General features: G+C 38.4%; 1 protein-coding gene across 3 annotated transcripts in view; it reads left to right on the top strand.

Moving 5' to 3' along the window:
- Positions 1-20648, top strand: part of CAPRIN2 (caprin family member 2) — a 32789-nt gene that overhangs the window by 6979 nt on the left and 5162 nt on the right. For 2 of the 3 annotated variants that reach the window (XM_026868209.1, XM_026868208.1), the window contains exons 4-15: positions 847-1085; positions 2441-2523; positions 4442-4606; positions 5117-5160; positions 6550-7395; positions 12082-12213; positions 12389-12476; positions 13176-13231; positions 13863-13973; positions 15651-15761; positions 16400-16552; positions 19465-19648. In XM_026868209.1, coding sequence (XP_026724010.1) covers positions 847-1085; positions 2441-2523; positions 4442-4606; positions 5117-5160; positions 6550-7395; positions 12082-12213; positions 12389-12476; positions 13176-13231; positions 13863-13973; positions 15651-15761; positions 16400-16552; positions 19465-19648 — 2212 coding nt within the window. The remainder of the gene's footprint in view (positions 1-846; positions 1086-2440; positions 2524-4441; positions 4607-5116; positions 5161-6549; positions 7396-12081; positions 12214-12388; positions 12477-13175; positions 13232-13862; positions 13974-15650; positions 15762-16399; positions 16553-19464; positions 19649-20648) is intronic. The other variant, XM_026868210.1, reaches the window with a different exon arrangement.

The raw sequence follows: 20648 nt of genomic DNA, 5'->3' as shown, positions 1-20648 counted from the left end.
CATTATATGAGCAGGGATATAAGAGTCTTTTCAGCAGTGTTGCTGCTTTGGGTTCCCTCAGTTATTGTATCTCAAACATAGAACCTACTGTGTTGAATATAAATTTGGGTTGCTTCCTATTGCTGCTTTCAGTGTAGATGTCCATAAAATATCTGAAATAAAGGATTGTGACCCAGTCTATCTTTTTGTAGGTGTCTTTAGTAATCCAGCACTAACTTCTACCAGTTCATGTTTGTTCTTGAACTTATGCTGTATTTTAAGGCTAACCCACTTAGCATTTTTCTTGGCTCTACCTCTACCAGTATGGGTTTCACAGCCAATACCCATTACTGGAACACTAGGGGCCATTCTGGCAACAATATCTTTTATACTCTTTACAATGTGTTCTAAACCCCTAAATTTTTATAGATCTTGCAAAGAAACTTAACATACCTGATGTTGAGGCATTTTAAATTCTGCAGTTACTTGGATAGCTTCTGCTGCATAATTCTATTAGCACATGATGAGAAACTTCTCAAATACATGAGGACTGTATATGTTCTGTGACTTGTGTTGTTGGTTGAGTGCTTCAGTCTTCTGCCAATACAAATAAGAATAACTGTAGAATTCTGCTGTATCCATTAAACCGGGGTATTCAAAAGTGAAGAGGCATTTGTCTTGCTAGGAGAAACTTGAGACAACTTCTGCATCACTAGTTAGAGTGTTAGAGTTAGGAGTTTCTGTTAACTAACTGAAATTAATAGTTAATTTATCTGTGTAGGATAAGTACTAGAACTTGATAGAATTTTAGGATAAAACATGTTACTAAACCCTTGTGTTAACTGTTGAATTCATTTATTGAAATAGCTGCTGAAAGCACAGAGGAAGGCTCAGCGAAGAGAGAGTCTATTGAAGCTTGAAGCTGAGAAGAAAAAACTGCGTACAATACTTCAAGTCCAGTATGTGCTGCAGAACTTCACTCAAGAGCATGTTCAGAAAGATTTCAAAGGTGGTGTGAATGGTGCAATATACTTGCCTTCTAAAGAACTAGACTACCTCATAAGATTTGCAAAACTGACATGTCCAGAAAGAAATGAGAACTTGAGGTGAGTTCAAGATTTTTGTTTTAATTGGTATGCTTCATTCATTACAGTAAATGTACTGTCTGACACCGCTATGTCTTGAAATATTATATTTTGGGACACTAATTAAAATTCTATTCAGTACACTTGCTTTAATCTGAGGCTAGGAATGTAGGAGACTTACCTCACTCTGAGCATGAAAGGAAAGCTGCAGTAATTAACAGCTTCAGTTGTGAAAGCTACAAGCCCTGCCATCTCCCAGTGGGGTTGAGGGGAGGTAGTCCAGTACCATCATAAGCAGGCAGACTGGTGGTGTCCTGCTCCCATGAAGTGGGGGAAAAATGTGTGGCAAAGCACAGGAGAACTGTTCTATATTCTGTTTGCATGATGATCCAGATATGTTGCTTTATTTGAAAGTATGATAATCCTGAGGTGCTCTTGCTGGTGGCTTCAAAGTAGTTATAAGAACTTGAGTTTTCTGATACCTCTGCAAAAAATGTCATACCTTTTAAGGTAACAGGTTGTCAACAGATGTATGTCAGTACTAAGTTGGCACAATGCTTGTACCATGATGGCCTGTGCTTACTTAGTATGGCAGCCTGTCTGTTTCTAAGATGGCATAGTAAGAATTGTGTTTAAATATGGAAAAAGTAGTTATTAGGTGGTAAGTTGAAACACTTTATGGATAAGAGTAATTATTTTCATATTCAAACATCATGTAAGTTCCTAAAATGTCTAATCACTTGTCATATGCTAAACTTGCCTAATCTTTGCTCTGATGTTAACTTCTAAAGAACAGCTGCTTGTACGATATGCAACAGGAGTTTCATCCTACTGAAATAACTTTATTTCTAGCCTATTCTCATTGTATTATACTTTCACAAGAAGCATAATCCTTTCCTTTGGGATATTAAATTTCACCATGGTGGACTTCAAAATCTACTGTCTGGAGGGGGTGGTGGGGTGGATCATGAACCTATGTCAAGGTTTCTCAATGACTGGCAGAGTGTCAGGAGCTGTTGATGGTTGTCCCTGCATGTGTGCATCCAGTGAACAAGGTGATCAGCTGATTAAACAGCAATTAGTTCCCTGTTTGGGAATCCCAGCTTGGAATGGAGTCCAGCCATGTGGTCTTGTGGGATAGTGCTGGCTGCTCTACTCTTAATTATGAACAAAAGAACTTTGCTAGATTAAATCATGTACAAACAGATACATATGAATCACTTTCAGTAGTAGATAATGGGCCTAGGATTCACTCTTACATATACAGCCTTCACTTGGAAGGCTAAATATTAGTGTCTTAAAATGAGGGGTACTGGGATACTGCAACACTTGATCTTGGCTATGATTCTACCTGGTAAAACTGTCATTTGTTCTAGTGTTGAAGATCAGATGGAACAATCATCTCTCTACTTCTGGGACCTTCTAGAAGGAAGTGAGAAACCTGTGGTTGGAACAACATGTAAGTGTCTCATCTAGAGAAGTACGTTAGAGATCCAAAATTTGTGTGCTATGTAAACTGCTTAAAGCTAGTGAATATACATGGAAGGCTACTAAATTAAGCACTTTAAAATGCTGTGTGTAACTGTCATCTAAGGATGAACTGCTGTTTGATTAATAACAGTACAGCATGCTTTCTTTTTCCAGGTAAAGACTCATTCTTCTACCAATGTATTAGCACCTTTATGAGGAATAGTGATGGTATAATTCAAAAGCTAATGCATGAATACCTTACAAAATCAGCAGTAGGAAGCTTTCTGGATAGTTATGTGCAAATGGGTTAAGATTGGAACACTGTTCCCAGCCATTAAATGCTCAGTTGAGTATACTGATGTGTATTACAAAGCTTCATTGTCTCCAGGCTGAAGGTCCCACCGCATTGAAGATTCTTTCATGTAGGAACTCCAGGCTTATATACCTGTTGTCTGACTACAGTGTGGGATACCACACAAGGAAGGATAGTAATTAATGGAACTTGCTGTGATCTCCATTCATGCACAGTGCAGTTTTAGTTTGACTTGTTGCAAGTGTCCTTACTTAAGCACACCAAAATCATGGGACTCTTATTTTCTTCCATCTGTGGCTTAGTTTCAGAAACCCTGCTTGTAAGCCAACATACACATTCTATGTTCCTGTTTAGAACTTGCTTGTGAGGAAACTGTCCTTATTTGAGCTGTAGTGTCTTTCCTATTGCAAACAGACCTTGCTTGTCTTGTTTACTCCAATCTTGTGATGACTGTGAGGCAGTAATCTTTCCAATGTTGAAACTGTTAGACCAGAGCACTAGTGTACCCTATCTAATTTCCACATGTAGTTGAACTGAAAACTAAGTGTTAACTCCCTTCATATAGTTCTGGACTGTGTAAACTGGCCTTGTGCTGCCACAGCCTGACAACTTTAGCCCTGTATCTGTTGACATGAATTGATAGTTGCCAAATTACCTTGACTCCAAACTTTTGTAGTTTTTTGGCTATCATCTAAGCAACTTTTGAGACTATTTTGTCAGTATCTCCATCCCTTTAGTGTCAGTCTTGCATTCTTTTGTGTGCAAGCTAAACTTCAGATAAAACTGTTAGGACTTCTTAGCATTCACTGCCTTGGAAGATGATTTTTTAAAATCAGTATTAAATTTGGGCTACTGTTCTTGTTCATAGGGTTGTCATGGGTAGGAGTGATCTTCCACTGAGTATTCTTCCTGTTCACAAGGCTGCCCTGTCTCTAGCTCATCTAAAACAATTTCTAGTGTCACTGCTGCTTCTGAGGTTGGTCTGTCTCTCTAAGCTACTGTGTCTCTAAGCTACTGTCTCTCTTGCATGAAGGAGGAAACTGGACAGTGCTTCTCAGAGTATACAGTTAAGTTTTTCTTCTACCATGTCAACTTTGACTCTTTTCCAAAACTTCAGAGGATTCACTTTGGACTGAAATAGTCTCTTGCTTTCTCCCTTCCTGCTTGTTTTTGCAGTTAACTTCTCTGACTTACATCCTATCACTGGGAACAGGGTCTTCTAGGGCAGTTCTATAGTGACTTGGTTTAGCTTTACCTATGCTGCAGTCTGATAGTAAAAGCATGTTCTACAATGCTGGATAGCTTATAGGTGGTAAACAAATCCTTTTCTAATCATGTGGGAGACCAGGTGGCTCAGTGTTTACCTTATGTTCATTTAAACACAAGCTGCAGTCTTTTGGTCTGCAAAGATGTCTTCAGCTGTAATACGTAAAGCAGTTGAACAATACTAAAACATTTTGTTGTTGTAACTCAGCAAGATATGGAGAAGTTGCAATTTATATAAAGGGAGGAAGTAAGGAGTCTCAATCTGTGATCTGAATACCCCTTAATTTCAGTTTTTCATATCTTAACTTCATGGATTTTTACTCTTCAGATAAACACATGAAGGACCTGTTATCCAAACTTCTAGACTCTGGCTACTTTGAAAGTATTCCGACTCCTCGCACCACTGTGCCAGTAAAAGAATTGGAAGAAGAAGTAAATAGAAAATCTGAGAGAACAAGACAGATGTCAAAAGGAGAGTCTGTCAAAGAACCAGGTGGAATATTACAGGGTTCAGTTTCTGTATCATAATATTGGGATAAGCTTGAACTGAGCATTAACTTTGCATAACTTGATGCTAAATCAAATCCTTTGCTTTCTTACTTGCAATGTTTACTACAGTAAAATGGGCTGCAAGCTGTGCAGGGTCCTATTCTGGTTAATATTGTAGAAAAAGATCTAATTCCTAGTAACAGGATGTATTTGTCTTCTGAGCAAGTCTCCATGTTGAAGATGTGAGAAGTGTCTGGTGTAGGGAGTGTTCTATAATACAATAACTAAACTATGGATACTATAAAATGTTCCTTGCTTAACTCTCAACTTTTGCAAATGTAAAACCAAGTCAGGAAAAAAGCTTGTCTAAAAATAGCATGCTGAATGACAAGCTGAGCTTTCAGAGTATCTGGTTTAGCAATTGGCACTACTATTTAATGGAATTAGACTTGCTACTGTTTGGTCTGCCTTTCTGCATTTGATCAGTTGAAACAAATTAACATCCTTTCTCTAGAATCCATTATGGAGCTTATGAAGTCTGAAATACAGCCACAGGAGGTAAGATACTCTGCTTTTGCTTTCCTTTAGTATTGTAACTTGTCAAACATAACTGTGCTTCTGAAACCCTTTTAAACTTAAAAGGGATTCTGAACAGCAACATGGGTGTTGCTTTTTTGTAGGAAGCATTAAAGACTTGGTTGCATTTCTATTTCTAACCTCAAATTTTTATGGCTTCTCTGGGGTATTTGGGATAAATAGGGCAGGATTACATGAAGCAGTGTAGTACTTTAATGCTCTGGCACTTTCCTGAATAAACCAAAGCATCAGCCGTTACAGTGGAAACACACTGATCTTTTGTGTACTGCGGGATAGAGAAAATACACATCTACTAAAGCTGTCTATAAAAGCTAAGCTTATTTCAGTAGGCTTGATACTGGTGGAGCTGAGAACGATGTAGGTCTTGCTCTGATTTGTCAGAAGTAGGGATCCCTTGTGTGCACAGGGGTATGTAAACTGGTTTCCACAGCCCTTCAGACTCCTGAGTTAAGTACTCAAGCTTCAGCTGGCAATAGTGTAAAAACCATTAGACTTGGTTCAAAAGGTGGGGAGGGGTGTCCTTTTGTACATGGAAATACTGGTTCTTAAAATGCTGAATCCCTGTTTCCCAGGTATCCCACTAGAGGGTGTACTCTAGAACAAGTTTTTGTAACCTAGTAGTAACACTGTTACCTGACTAAGATTTTTTTGGTAACTTGTCAGAAAAAATCTCAGCCAGTGAGCCTTGTACATTCTTCACTTCATATTTATTTCCTGTTTATGACTAAGTGGTAATTCAGGAAAACTTCAGGACATCTTCATTGAACTCTCAGACACACTGACAGTAAACACAGCCTCGAGTTGAAGTCCAGTGGTACTAAATCCAAGAATATGACTTTAGTATTTAAACTGCATTAAGAATGGGGGTCATTCATCACTGGGCTTCACTGATTAAGAATGAGAGTCACTTCATCATGGGGCCAAAGATTTTTGGGGGGAGATGGTGCTGCTATGCTTAGCAGAATGTCTACAAATACAGTACCACAGTATTTTAGATGCTTAGGAAGAGCTACCTTTATAGAAATCACAATTGAACTTGATATTGTCACTGCCTAGGAACATCAGTTAGTATTGAGTATAAGGGTGGTAGATTAACTCAGCTCAAGTATTTCACTTGTGCTGTCTAGGAGATTGTTTCATGCTTCTCTGGCATGCCAAGCAAAGCTAATCTTCAGTGTTGTAGGATAAAGCCATGGCTATCCACATAGTTTGTGGCAAGTGTTTAAACTGTCTAGGCTCTGCTGCTTTTAGTCTGAAATTTTCAGTAGCTGGGTAGCCTAACTTAACTGACCTGAACTGTAGTAGCAAAATGTTTTCTTGGGAGCCATTAAGTTTCTTTGGTCTATATAGTTTCTCAACAGGCGTTATTTGCCTGAAGCAGAATACTCTGTCAAGAAGAAGCCAGAAGAGCCCAAATCTTGGGAAGCTGAGTGTTCTAGAAAGCAAGAACCTCCAAAGTCCTGGGAAATGCTTGTTGATATTGAAGACCAGGAACAGAAGCAGAAACAAGAGACCTTAAAGCCTTGGGAAGCTCGTGTTAGGCAGCAAGAACCCAAAAGACCAGATTCTCCAAAACCTTGGGAAGCTCGTGTGAAAGAGGGGGAACAGAAGTGTGAGTCTACAAAGCCCTGGGATACCCATGTTGAGGAGGAAGAACAGAAGAAGCGAGAAGCTCCAAAGGCCTGGATAGCACGTGCCCGAGAGGAGCAGGAGTCCCCCAAACCTTGGGTAGCAAAGGTTAGGGAAGAGCAGGGCCAGAAGAAACAGGAATCACCTAAGCCATGGGTAGCAAAAGTTAGGGAAGAGCAGGAGCAGAGAAAGCAGGATTCCCCAAAACCTTGGGTAACCAAAGTTAAGGAAGAACCAGAACAAAAGCAGGAATCTCCAAAACCTTGGGTAACCCAAACTAGGGATCACCCAGAACAAAAGAAGCCAGAGCCTCTGAAATCATGGGAAATGCCTGTTAGGGAAGAGCCAGAGCAAAAGAAGCAGGAGCCTGTGAAGGCTTGGGCTGCACATGTTAGGGAGGAGCCAGAACAAAAGAAGCAGGAGACTCGAGAGGCTTGGGAAAAAGCTGACAGGCAGCAGCAAGTATCATCACAGCAGTTACAGAACCCTCCGAAGTCCTGGGGAGCTGCAAGTGTTGGGCCAAAGGAGCAGATGGGGCCAAAGAAGTTTGATATGGAACCCAAAGAAGTGAGTTGGCATATGTAGTCTTACCTGTCATAAGCTTTTGACACTAGTGTATTGGACTAAAGCTACCTGATAGCAGAGGCTTTGAGGTGCATTTTTATAGGCCTATATTTAGATACTTATTTCATTCTTTCTTGGGGGAAATAATTCTGGCAGTTAAACTTTATATTTGAATAGCAAGATGGTCTGCTTTGCTTTTTACATCAACACAGTATGGCTGTGTTTGAGCCTTGAATAACTGCTTTACGCATAAGACAGAAGAATTAATTTAGTTCATCCCTAGCTATTGGCTCTGTCCACTGTTATCAGTACAAAGCAGGTATGACTCATCCAGGGATCAAATACTTTGTCTGTGGCTGCATGCAAATAGCACTTCAGTAATTTTTTAGGCTTTTGATTAAAATAGCTGCTGATTCAAGAGAGATCTAACATCTAGATCAAGCAATACCAACTGTACAGGGGCTTAAATATGTATTTCCAGATGAATGCATAAGCCATACTGCTGTCCTGGAGAGTCTAACAATAGCATAGTTTGTTTTAGAAATGTAAAATGAAAGCTATTGCAGGACTTACAGCTGAACAGGCTGCTAGCCTCTAGTTATGTTACCTTCTTTCTCACCTGTGCTTGGATAGCAACAATTCTGATAACTAAAACCAGATAACTGAACTTTGTCTATCTTATTATGTCACTAAGACCAGTGTTTTAACAGAGTTAGACTTCAGGAAGAACATACAGGGAATTCAGCAATTCTCTTGTACAGTGTCAGCATTATCTATGTTTCTGTAAGAAAGCAGAAATCAATTCATTCCATGTTACTCATAGCAAATGATTAAGCTTAAATCTTGTCCATAAACTTGGCATAACTGAAAAATGGATGTTCTTGTGCCTAGAGGCGGGATCGCAAACTGAAGGTTGAACATGAAATTAAAAGAGTATGTAACATGCAGCACTGGGTAACAAAATGGGTTTAAGGTGTTTCAGCTTGATTCATCTTTACAGTCAAGCTGAGTTAGAATCTTGTGTCCACTGGTGGTGGTGGTACAGGTGCAAAACCTGTTTGCCTCACTAAGTAACTCTGAGCACAAGTAGGTGTTGTGCACCAACTATGCATAGTATTACTATAACTGAAACTGTCTGAAGTATTGGAATAGTCTCAAGCACTTTAAGATGCCTTGGAATTCCTGGTGTCAGATTACTTTACAGCTTAAATGCAAGATGCTTCCTAATGGGATGGGGCTTATTTTTATATAGGATGGATGGCTTAAATGGTGGACAAAATTTTGAGGTAGTAAGGAAAAAGGAGGGTCTCCACTTAGCTGGAGAAATGTGCAAGCTGCCTAGGAATCTTCATAGTAATGTCCAGGTGTGCACTAAGCATTTAAACTAAATTAAATGTTAGAATGTGAAGTTGCTTGAGATAGATTGAAGTAAACAAAGTGTATTTTTGAAGTATTCAGACTTCGATTTATATAGACCAGAGTGAAACACCAGCTGGCTTTATTCTTGCTTAGTAGCTATTGACAAATCCTAGTATCAAAAATTTATTGAATGAGTAGAAAATAGTGTACTGTCAACCTAGTTTCCATAACCAATTTTAAGAAAATTAATATATCTGACTTGAGGTGCACATAAAGGGCAATTAAAATTTAATATTAAACTTTGGGTAATGAAATTTCTTGCTTTTGGTTATATGAAGAAAGAACAGGCAATGCAGTGCTATAGCTGGATCCATTTCACTCTCAGGGACAATCTATAAATGATCTTGTGCAGGGATTTAGGCATAGCCTATGTCACTGCTGCTGCTTTCTGGAGCTGAAATTAACTTTTCTTTACTCCCTGAAATAACTGTTAGAGCTCTGAGATCTTTTAGTAAACTGCTGTGGTCTGAGATTGTAAAATATGCTAATTTAACTGAATGCACCATAAGGTGCAATACCTAAGTTGAGCCTAAGACAGCAGAGTGAGCTGATGTGCAGACCTGTTAAACTATTATTTTGTTTAAATGTTTGTACAACCTGTGGACCAGCAAACTTGGTTAGAGCTGAATTTGTGGTCTGCTATGTGAAAGCAAGTTTGGCTCAAGTAGTGTTGAAGTTAGGTTTCAGAAACATTGTTATGACAAATTAGACCCTAAACTGTGTAAAACTAATCTGAATGTTGTTTGAACAACTAATGTTAAATGATCTCAGCATGTGTAAGTTTGTGAGCTGGACTAACAGGTTACTAAACTCAGATTATGCTACCAGCTTGTAATGACTTCCATAAACAGTATCTAACTGTATGCTAGAAAGAAAACTTGGTTTAAAACCATCTTAAGGATGTCAAGTACCTGAATTTTTTCAAAGCATCTCTTATAAAGGCATAAAACCTGAAATACTTTAATTTCATGATACTTTTCATATATGGTCTGTATTGCACTTAAATATTCTAGTTTTAAGCACCTAAGTAACAGCAAAACAGCAAATCAATAAGGTAACTTCAGTGTAACCACTTCTGGCTGGTGTATTTTAATATATGCAAGACTAGAAAACAAATTCCACAGAATGGAGAGTCTCAATGTTTCAATCCTGGCTTAAAGCCCTAATACTGTATATGTAACCCTGTATGCTTGCTCTTCTAGTTGAAGTAAAGAATGCTACCAGCATGATGTGCAGAGTATGAGCTGGGGAAGGAGATGAAGACTCTAGCAAATTGTAAAAGCATACATAAGACCTATCATCTTTGCAACCACAAGTGAAACACTGCAGTCTCTTCTGCTTCCATGCTCTCAAGGCTTTTTTTACTTGTTTGTGTTTAATGTACAAGTCTAACTTATGTAGCTAGTGGACAGTCTTAATAGCCTCAAGACACTGCCTTGACCTGGTTAAGTGACAAGCTTCTGTTGCCCATTTGCAAATGTACAGAACCAGTTTGGTGGGTGTACTTGTGTCTTGGTAAACTATAGTGAGGAGGAAGAGGGTAATAGAAGCATTAATCAGTTTGACCCATAATGGACTTACAGTGACAGCAAGTGTTTTTATCTTAAATCTGCTTGTAAGTGAGGGCTAAAACTGATGGACAAGAAGATTCAGATTCCTAGTAACTTAAAGTTTCAGCAAGTTATACATTAACTTTATTCAGCTGTATCTTGTCCTGTACTTAAATTTTTAATAGCTATAGTTCCTGTTCATTTTTGGAAACTATACAGCAATGTAAACTTGCACAGTCAGTCTACAGGTTGTGCATTAGAAACTAAGATAGAATAGTAAGTACAAAGATGCACTCTAGCTCTAAAGTGAAACTTCTCAGAGCTCACCAAGGGGTTATTGTGTGGGCCATATAGATTGAAGTTGAGTCCTCCAGAGTTAATGATGTGCTGCATGTACATGGATTATGCTTTGTGAAGCTCACTAAACCTTGCAAGCTTCATCCCTGTGCATGCTATTGGGATTTCTTCAAATGCTAGTGATTAGTTTCAGGTAACTGTTGAAGAAATATGATTGGTTTTGTGGTTGTCCTAAAACTGGACAGAGCATTTCATCGATTTGGTTTGGGTTTAGTGTGACAATTAAATTTCATGACACATACCCTTCTGCCATAGTCTTCTAATGACTTGATATAAATAGTCAACTATACTGCTATACAGTATATTGAAGTAGTAACTTCCTGTAAGAAAGACAAATGTTTGTACTGTAGGAAAGTAAAAGACTTTCATATGTTCCTGTGTTTCTCAATGCTTGGGCCTGTTGTAATAATGCAACTTATTTAATGTCTTCAGATTTGCCTCCCTTTAACTGCATAGACAAACATAAGAGCAGCAAAGGTTTAGAGAATCACTGAAAATTATGGTTTTAAAATACCTATAACAAGCCTACTTCTTCCCAAGCCACTTTTAAGACATGCTAGACTATCTGGACAGCCTGATTTTACTTTCATTCTGTAAATAACAGGGCTTCTGCTATTTAAGGAGTTTAATATTTTTTTTTATACCTCAGACTTACTGGTTCTATGGCAAAACATTTACCTCTTTTTAAAGTGAGGTGAGAATCAGTTGGGATGAACTGTTAAGGGACCATCTGAAACAATCAGGAAGCAATAAGGCCCTGCAGAAGTCCTTATTTATCTACAAAGATAAGCTTCCGTGTGGGAGCATAGGTGTATTTTTCATGCCAAATTTTGAAAAGTTTAATGAAATACTTTCTGCAGGAGCTGCTACACTGAATGTCTCTTGCTTGTTTGGGGGAGCACTTTGGTGTCTTAACCAAAGTAGCATGCTTGCAATGTATTTCTTACATGCAGTTTCTTCAGAATATCTGGAAATGCCATCCTAATAGAAGATCTGTACTTACTGGTGTGAGCTCTACTGAGTGATACAGTTCTGTTTTTTAAATTTGTTTTGGCCTTCAACTTATATATGTGGGCTTCCTTATGTGGATGCATCTAATTTTGCCCTAAACACAGGCAACTTACTGCCTTCTGTACATTTGACTGCAAGAAACTGGATGAATTAGTTCTGTGGCTTAACTAGTTGTAGCAACAGTAGGCTGATGCTTTTTTAACAAAGTGAAAGCTTTATTCAGCAAATATCAATAATGGCACAGAATTCCTTGGCCCACTGTCTGACACATATAGGTTTCTCTGAAAGTATATTGGATAAGGCAGCTTGTCTTGCTTCCAGTATTAGGTTTAATATCTTTTCTCCTTATTAGGTGCCTAAACCTGTACATCAGCCAGCTGCAGAGTTTTGCTCTACTTCAACTCTTCCAAAAGATCCAGTATTGAGAAGGGAAAAACTTCAGGATCTGATGACTCAGATACAAGGGACGTACAACTTCATGCAAGTATGTTTTTCTCTGCTGTTGTAGCACAAAGCTCCAATTCCTACTGGGTTAAGGGAAACAGTGCTGACAGTGTGTGTTTGCACTGAATGAGTGAATCTAGCTCTAATTAGCTAACAGCAACTTGTCAGAATATTTAATTTTTTTCCTCCCAACCAATAATCCTTTCTTTCAAAAGGAGTCCATTCTGGATTTTGACAAAGCTTCACCAAGTGCCATTGTTTCATCTCAACCACCTTCAGTTACTCCAGCAAGTAGTCCTGTAGGTAAGTAATAGTATAAGTTGTATGTAAGACTTTTCAAACACTTAACAGGGTTTGCTTGGGCTGTAGATCAGTAGGCCTGGAGAAGACAGCTTGTCTAAGTATAAAGAATACTGCTGTCTGATTTCAGAAAGAAAAAAAGGGAGCTTGAGACACTTACCTACTTATTTGTTGCTGGAGGTGGTTTAAGTTGGTGCATCTGCCTGGAAATGGAATGCTTGTGTAATCACTGACTGGCATGTCCATCTGACCCCAGCTGCAGAACTGACATGCTGTATCTGTGTAACAAACTTGTCTAGATGTGGTGTATGTAGACATAAGCTGTGCGAGTTCAGGATAAAGAGCAGTTAGAAAACTATAGCTTTCTACAATGGGCCATGTTAAACTGTGGAAGGATTTTGGGCCTTAATACAAATTACCCAGTTTATTAAATATTCAGTTGCTTTTTTAAAACTAGAAAATGGGTATCTCTTGTGGTAGAAATATTTTTATCATTGAATACCTGTCCTCTTTTATGAATACCCCTGAGGTTTTCAATTGGGTGTAGCTTACTGATGCTAAATCTAAATATTTGCTGCAGTGCACACACTAAAAAGTGTGCATCTTCATATATCAAATGTTTTTAAAAGTTGAACTGCACACTGAAACTATATGTAGTGCTTGAATTTAAAAGTAAATGTTGCTTAATGCATTCTTTTACAGTTCCAAAAGAACAGAAACTGCCAAGTCAGAGTGATTTTCTTCAACAGCCTCTTCAAGTAAGTTGAAGTTAGGATTGCCTTGAAGAGGCAGAGCAGTAGCCAAGGAATGACATAGAGGTTATTCACTAGAATAGACTTAGTACTTTGTCTTTCTTATTGTCAGTAGTTTTGTAACAACAAATCTCGTATAATGTAGTAGCTTGCAAGTCTTAAGATAACTCAAATGCTGATGAAGTTGGCTGCTGTCCTTGAAAAGTAACAAAAACTGTTTGAATTTTTTACAAGTAAAAATATGTTCAAGACATGCTGAAATAGCTGGAATATTTAACCCATAAATTCAACTCATAGCTAATAGCTGTGTGAAGAAGAACATGCTGCTTCTTTCCTAGATGGTTCATGTATTCATTGTTGAGATTTTCATTTAGGCCAAAGACACAATGTCTCAAGTTTTGGCAGCCATGGTTAAGTGAACCTTAAATTCACTTTCTGTGCTTGCATGTCTTGCTACTTTGGCTTTTAAATGTTTCCTTGCCACTAAGAATTCCAAAGAAACTTAGCCTAATCAAAGCATTTCAGCTCCTGCCTCATTCTGAGCTTTACTTGGAAATGCCTGGAGTGTGAGTTTCAGTGAAACCAAACATTTAAGATAATATTTTCAAAACCTTATCTGTTTTCTCTTCTTTGAAAGGCTGCTGCTTCATCCATGGCACTGCATGGTTCAAATACTTCCTTAGCATCTGCTGATCAGACACTTTCTGGCTCTGAAACTGAAGACTTGGTGGCACCACAGACACCACAGGTAATATATCCTGGAGTTCACTGGCATTCAAAGATCTGTGTGACAGCTAGCCTGAACAGAAAGCTGTGGTAGGGCCTCTCCTGAATAACTATGCTTGGACAACATACAGGGACAGAATGCAAGTAACAGCAGTACATTCTTGAAAACTTATCATACTTGCAAGTCTTCCTAATACTGCATGAATGCGAAGTGAGCAGTCTGCCTCTTGAAATGGGAAGGGTGTGGGGTGAAAAACACAGGCTAGAAAGTGTGGTGCCTATTCTTGTGGGAACACGAGTGACATAAATATTTGCTTTGGTTAGTGTAGAGTACTCCCTCTCATGACAACATAGAGGATGCATAAATCAGGGTGGATATTGTCATGAAAATAGACTTCTGTGTAAGCTGAAGACAGATGTGTTCTTAAGCGCTAACTGAAGAAATACTGGGAATCTGACTTTCTGATGTTCAGCCAAGACCTCAAGCTTTGCTTTCTTAACTGTGTTTATGTAGTTAAATCTTCAACTAGCATTCAATTATTGCTTAGAGCTGAAAATGTTTCAATTTTTCAGATCACTGTCTTAAAGATCTCTTGCTCAGTGTTGCTGTGTTCAGAACACAGCTGGCTCTTTCTCCCTATTGGACCCTAATACGGTGTATGCAGATTATATTGGGGAAATGTTCATGCTTTTTAAATGTTTTGCTGATGTACATGCTATCAGTAATACTATGCATGTAGCACACTATTCCTTAATATACTATATAGTTGAATATAACAGTTTCTACAGGGATATTAGTCTTGCTGCCTCGAATTGGCAGTTCTGGACTGGTCTTGACACCACCTCTCACTCCTACAATGTCTACAATGTCATAAGACTACTTGTGCTGACAATAATTAAATTTTGTTTAATATGCATCCAGAAGACTTGTGCTGTGCTATAACGTAGAACGTCTGATTTAGTGGAATGTTCTGAGGTTTTTTGCAAGCATTGTTTGGAATTAAGGTTGCTTGTGTTCAGTATTATCTCTAGTCCCTGAGGCTTGAAGGGGGGTGTCTTTCTTTTCCAGTCCTGCTTCTCATGGAAAGCAGTAGATAAGCTTTGTTTGGTTCCAGCACAACTACAGATACACTCCATGGTTACAGTGCACTCTCCTGGTATGCAAGTGCATACCAGTTCTGTCTGATGTACCAGTGATGATAAACATGGTGAGAATGGCACCAGTAGTCCTTAGCACTATACTGTGTATCTAAGTATAAGCAACTCTTAAACTCAGCATTACAAGTGTGAGCTAACTATATAGAACATGCATGTTTTGCAAAAGCAAACCAAAGTTTGGCTTGAAGCCTTGTTCAACAGAGCTTACTAGAAGCTTAACATCAGACATGTCTTTGCATTTAATTCAATGAGACAGATGTGTCAGACTTCATAGTAAATAACTGCTTGAAGCAATTTACAGTTCTTAAAATTATCTGACTTTGCAGGGCTAGTTGTAAAACCTCGTGTAAGACGTGTAATCTAAGTCTGAATAATTACTTGAAGCTTTTGCTTAAGATGACTATTTAGCACATTTACTTTGTACTAATGGTCATTCAAAATCAACTTGTTTCAAATTATGCACTGGTATTTCATAGCTCTACCAGAACTTTGTGTTTTCTGCAATACTTCTAATAGCAGGTGCATATATGGCTTCTTCCAGGCATCAGCATCACTTTCTCAAGAGACTGAGAAATATACTTCCCAGCCACTGTATCAGGCAAGCTCACGTATTTCTGAGCCACTGATACCTAAAAAGATTGAAATTGCCCAGGTGAGCTATTACAAATACAGGTAAGGTAAATATATTGGTTGCTGAAATGCGTCTAGAGCATTATGTTCCTTTTCATTTCTGATTCCTATAAATATTGGTATTCTAAATCAACACTCAATTTTGCTGTCTGCACAGATGAGACTTTTTTAATGCTGGTTAATACTTTGTCTGGACAACACAGCATTATTTCTAATCTGAAACATAACTGGTTAAGTTAGGAGGGAAAAGTCAAACCTCCTAAACTTCCTGGTTCCTCTGGAAAAGATAAGTCACTTTTGATATGAGTCAGAGAATCATCTTCCAATAAATGGAACAGAAGGCATTTTGTTTCCTTAGCCGTGGGGAAAAATACCTAATGTCTCTTTATTGTGAAATTATTACAATGAGTGGTATGTATAGTAGCTCATAGGCACATTTCACTTAATCAGCAGAGACTGCAATAGAAGTACTGTTTGCTGAGGATGCACAGCAAGATTTGAAATTGTAAGCAAAAGCTATTTTGTAGCTCTACTATGTCCAAATGTCATCCTGTAGAAACTGCTGACTTCTGTCAGTCTAGGCTTTAGAACAAATTAACTGCTTCTGTTACTGCCTGATAACTATCAAGTGACCTCTCATTACATTTGTTCTTCCCTCAGGCAACTATTCCCCTCCCAAGTGAGCCACAGTCACCATTGCCTACTTCAAGCACCTCCATGTCGCCAGTACCACCAGTGCAAAGCTTTCAATCTCCTCCAGCAAGTAGCAGTTCTGTCACAATAACAGCAGCTCCCTTTCAGGCTATGCAGACTGTAAGTGTGTAGCTTGAGGCCACAGAAGAATAATTGACAATAACGCTAATAACTTAGTCCAATACTGGGGAACTGGCTCCTCTTGATACAGTACAGAACTTGAGAGATCATTTTGATGTGTTAATGTTAAAAACCTAGATTAGAACTCTGCTTCTCCAATGCCATCAGAACACATCATCCAAGAACAGACATCCTGGCTTTGCTCTGTATAGTCCCAAAATCTATTACTGGGACACCTTAGTGGCCTCAAGGAACTGAGGGTGAAGTCAGACCTGAAAAAAACAGATTTATAGCTGTGCCCCAAGGTAGAGTTGACTGTACTTAAACTGCTCTTATGTATATATTTCAAACAATAAAGATTGCAGAGGGGAGAGAGAATCCTGGAGTATATAGCTATTGGGACTAAAAGCCTTCTTGAAGCTTGAACCTGCCTTGCTACTTTTTAAACTGTTTGCGTTGGTGGGATAAAAACTCAGTCCACTGGAATAATGGAAAATGTATCCTTGATATAGATTGGTGTAGCTCATTATCTCATCTTGTTAATGAGTAGTAGCCAATATAGATGTCTAGGGAATAGTCCACACAGTCTGAGTGTGTTTCTTGCAAATGGATACTATTTTTTCAGGCCATACATCATTACTAATGTTATCTAACATTACTAACACTGCTACTGTCTGGTAATCTGCAGTGCAAGGTTAGAGGGATTTGGAGGAAGAATCTCCATTTAGTTTTTAATGTTCCCTTCCCTGTACTTGATTTTATTTACTCCTCTACTTCCAGAAGATGATAGAAACCATCATTTAATATTCTTGCTCAAAAGCATGCTTAAAGAGGTAACTGATATTCTCTAAAGGCTTTCTTCATTTCAACAAATGTACCAGTACAGTTCCACAAATTGCTGGACAATCTACATCTTGTAGTATTGAGACATATGTAGTAGGATTTAGTGGAAGAAGGTAGCTAATAGCCTTTCAAAACACAGGTATGAATGACTAAAACACCTGACATCCTGCTGTGGTCTGTAGTAAATCACTACCATAACTTTCTCCTTGGTTTTCTGTATTTGTAGAAGAGGTTCTTTTGTAGAACTTTCTTCAGAGGTAGAGAATTTTGATATACATTATAAATAAGGCATGTGGTGATAAGGAGGTGGTTTTTTCTAAGCCAGATTTAAGTTATACTAAGTGGTGATTTTTTTTTTTATGGAAGTAGAGAAATATCAGTATGGTATGACCAACGAATCGAGTCTTTTTGGGGACCCAGTCTAGAAGATAAGCATCTGTCATGATATAAATATGGGGTCTTAGTCTCAGTCATTCTGATTTTATCTGAACCTAGTGTCTGTGTTCACATGCTTTTGATCATAATGGTACCCCTGAAAGTTCACTTGAATTAATGCTGTGGTGTTTTCAGAGATGTTAAATATTCAAGGTTTCTCTAAGCATTTTTGGGTCAAACTGGCAAAGAACTGCCACTAAATTGCTAAGATCTTAATTCCTTTTTTAGTGGTAGTCTTTTTGCAGTGCAGGGTTTTTTTCCCTGCACTGTTTAGATTCTTATTGCTGCCAGGAAAACACAGCCATTGGATTTTGGTAGATAGCCAGGAGTCAGGTGGTTCCTTGCCAAATAGTGGTAGTATAGTGACAGTAATGGAAGCATCTGATTACATGTCCTCAGATGTTTAAACATCCTGTTGCTGCCATTGTGCTTATGGAAGCTTAAAGGCAGATCCTACCTGTAGCCCTAGTCCTTTATTAGCCTTCCATTTGTAACCCTCACTATAGGAAAAAGTAGACCACTGATATAAATACTCTAGGATGTGGATGTTGACAGCCTGACTGCATAGCATCCTCAAATTTCTTTTAGAAAGAGGATTGCTTTGGATCGCTTCGATCATTTCATCTAGTAAGGTTAAAAAAAAATCTATTTTATAATGGTTCAAAACTTATACTCAATACTTCATGAGCGGTTTCTGTGCTGGCTCCCTCTTAGGGGGAAGTACTTGATTTCTTGACCCTGGGAAAGGTGTTCATTCTCACTTTAAGTATACAGGCTGCTTCAAATAAGAACTGTGAAGCTGTGAAACTCTTCCTTGCCTCTATCTGTAGTTTTGACCTTGTCTGTCTTCAGACAGTTTATAGTCTTGGAAAATGGTCAAATACATCCCTAGGTTCAGTACCAGTACTGTTGACAGCTCTATGTGAAATTTAGATTCTTTTACTCAAAATAGACTTTCTTACTTGATCTTGATACTGGTTGTCACTCTTGACAACATCAGTTCTGGTAATTTTAGGTTATTGGTTATCAAGCAATACAGTCACTGGCATCACTGTACTCTTCATTAGATTTAACAGTAATACCAGCACACCACCCTACTGCCCAGTCTATAACATTAAAATTTGAATTGCAAGACAGTTATCTAGGTTACATGTTTGCTGAGGGAACATAAAACCAGTAGGAGAGTTGAGGCTTAGTTTAGCAAGGGGGTTAAGATGTCTAATATGCTATTAAGTGGATAGTAGTGTTGCATCAGGTTTCAAGACATGTATAAAGAACCAAGATATTCACCCAGATGTGAATATCTCATTATAGGCTGTCTCAGACAGTCAAACGTTGTAGGACAGATAGTCAGTGGATTTCCTGTAGAAGCAGAATAGTTTATTGTGTAATAGCTATGGTCAGTCAAGCTGTGTTTCTTGGGTAGTAGCTATGTAAACTGGATTAAGTTCTAGAAGTTTACTAGAGAGAGAAAAGGATGGATTGAAGTACAGTGTTCTTGATTATTTCTAAGAAACAGTTGTCCTAAAAACTGATCTAGGTATGTGGATTTAAATAATGGCATGGCAGGGTGGTGGCATTAGGCAGAGATTTCAGCTGGTAGTGTTAAGCACTTGTCTTGAAATATGTTGTAGGTATTTAAAGTGAATGCACCACTGCCTCCGCGTAAAGACCAGGAAACTAAAGAGGATTCTTCATATTCAGCAGGATATAACCAGAGTTTCTCTACAGCAAGTACACAGACTCCTCCTCAATGCCAGTTGCAATCTTCTCATGTTGCAGAACAAACCTCTCTTTCACAAGAATCTCTGTCTTCAGGTGAGAACTGAACTTGTATCTGTATTTCAAGTAGTCTTTAAAGGTCTTCAGGTTACAGTAGTATTTTAATTAACATGTGCTGTGAGTTGTTCTTAGTGAAATTCTTAAACACTGTTATGTAGTACCAGTTAACATTCAGGTTATCAGCTCTAATCTAGTTGATGGTATAGTATGTAAGCTTAACTTCAGAATGGCTAGCAGGGTGAGAGGCTGCTTCAAACCAGTTTCTATACTAGTTGCATGGACAGTGTCACTTACCTGTGTGAATTTCCAGTAGGTGGGAAATTGTCATTCAAACAATTGTTTGCTTGGAATTGAAGCAATGATGAAATACTTATTTGGAACCACTAATTTGGTCACTGGTGGGTCTGATGCTGACTGCTAAATAAAGTTAGGGTAAGTTTTCAGTCTGACCTGAGGAATACTAGAAATCTAAGTGGACTCTTGAGCTGCCTTATTCAATGCAGAACTGACCTGCTTAACATTTAGATATTGTACCAGGTGAATTTATATGGCTGACACTAAATTTGAAATTAAACTAGGCCCAAATATGGCTGTAATGGGTTCCAGGATGAAAGGAAGCTGACAACTAGGCATCTGGATTTAGAAGACTATCAAATGACTCAAGAACACTTAACTTCTGCCAGAGGAATCTTCATAGGAATTATACTAGAAATAGACTGTGTGAAGTCAGTGAGACATATGAAGAACTCCTAAGTATAGCAGTCAGGAAAGCATGCTTAGCTTGAATGCTCCTTCTTATCACAGGCTACAGGTGATCAGCCTTCTATACAGTTATTTGATGAAGCTTCACAATCTTTGGATTAATCTTGTGCAGTGGCTCTGCAAGGACTTCAGAAAAGGGTTTAGACTGTCATTCTGGATCAGTTTTAAGCTTTCTAGATTGTTATAAAGCATGTGGAAACACATTCATGGTTGCAAGGCCTGTATTTAAAGCTAACAACTCAGCCACCCTGTGAGTGAAAAGCATTCCTGGATA

The sequence above is a fragment of the Athene cunicularia genome, assembly GCF_003259725.1.
Source record: "Athene cunicularia isolate RWA chromosome 1 unlocalized genomic scaffold, athCun1 chr1_part2, whole genome shotgun sequence".
Lineage (NCBI taxonomy): Eukaryota > Metazoa > Chordata > Aves > Strigiformes > Strigidae > Athene > Athene cunicularia.
Note: the sequence above shows the minus strand (reverse complement) of the source record. Positions and strands in the feature narration are given on the sequence as shown.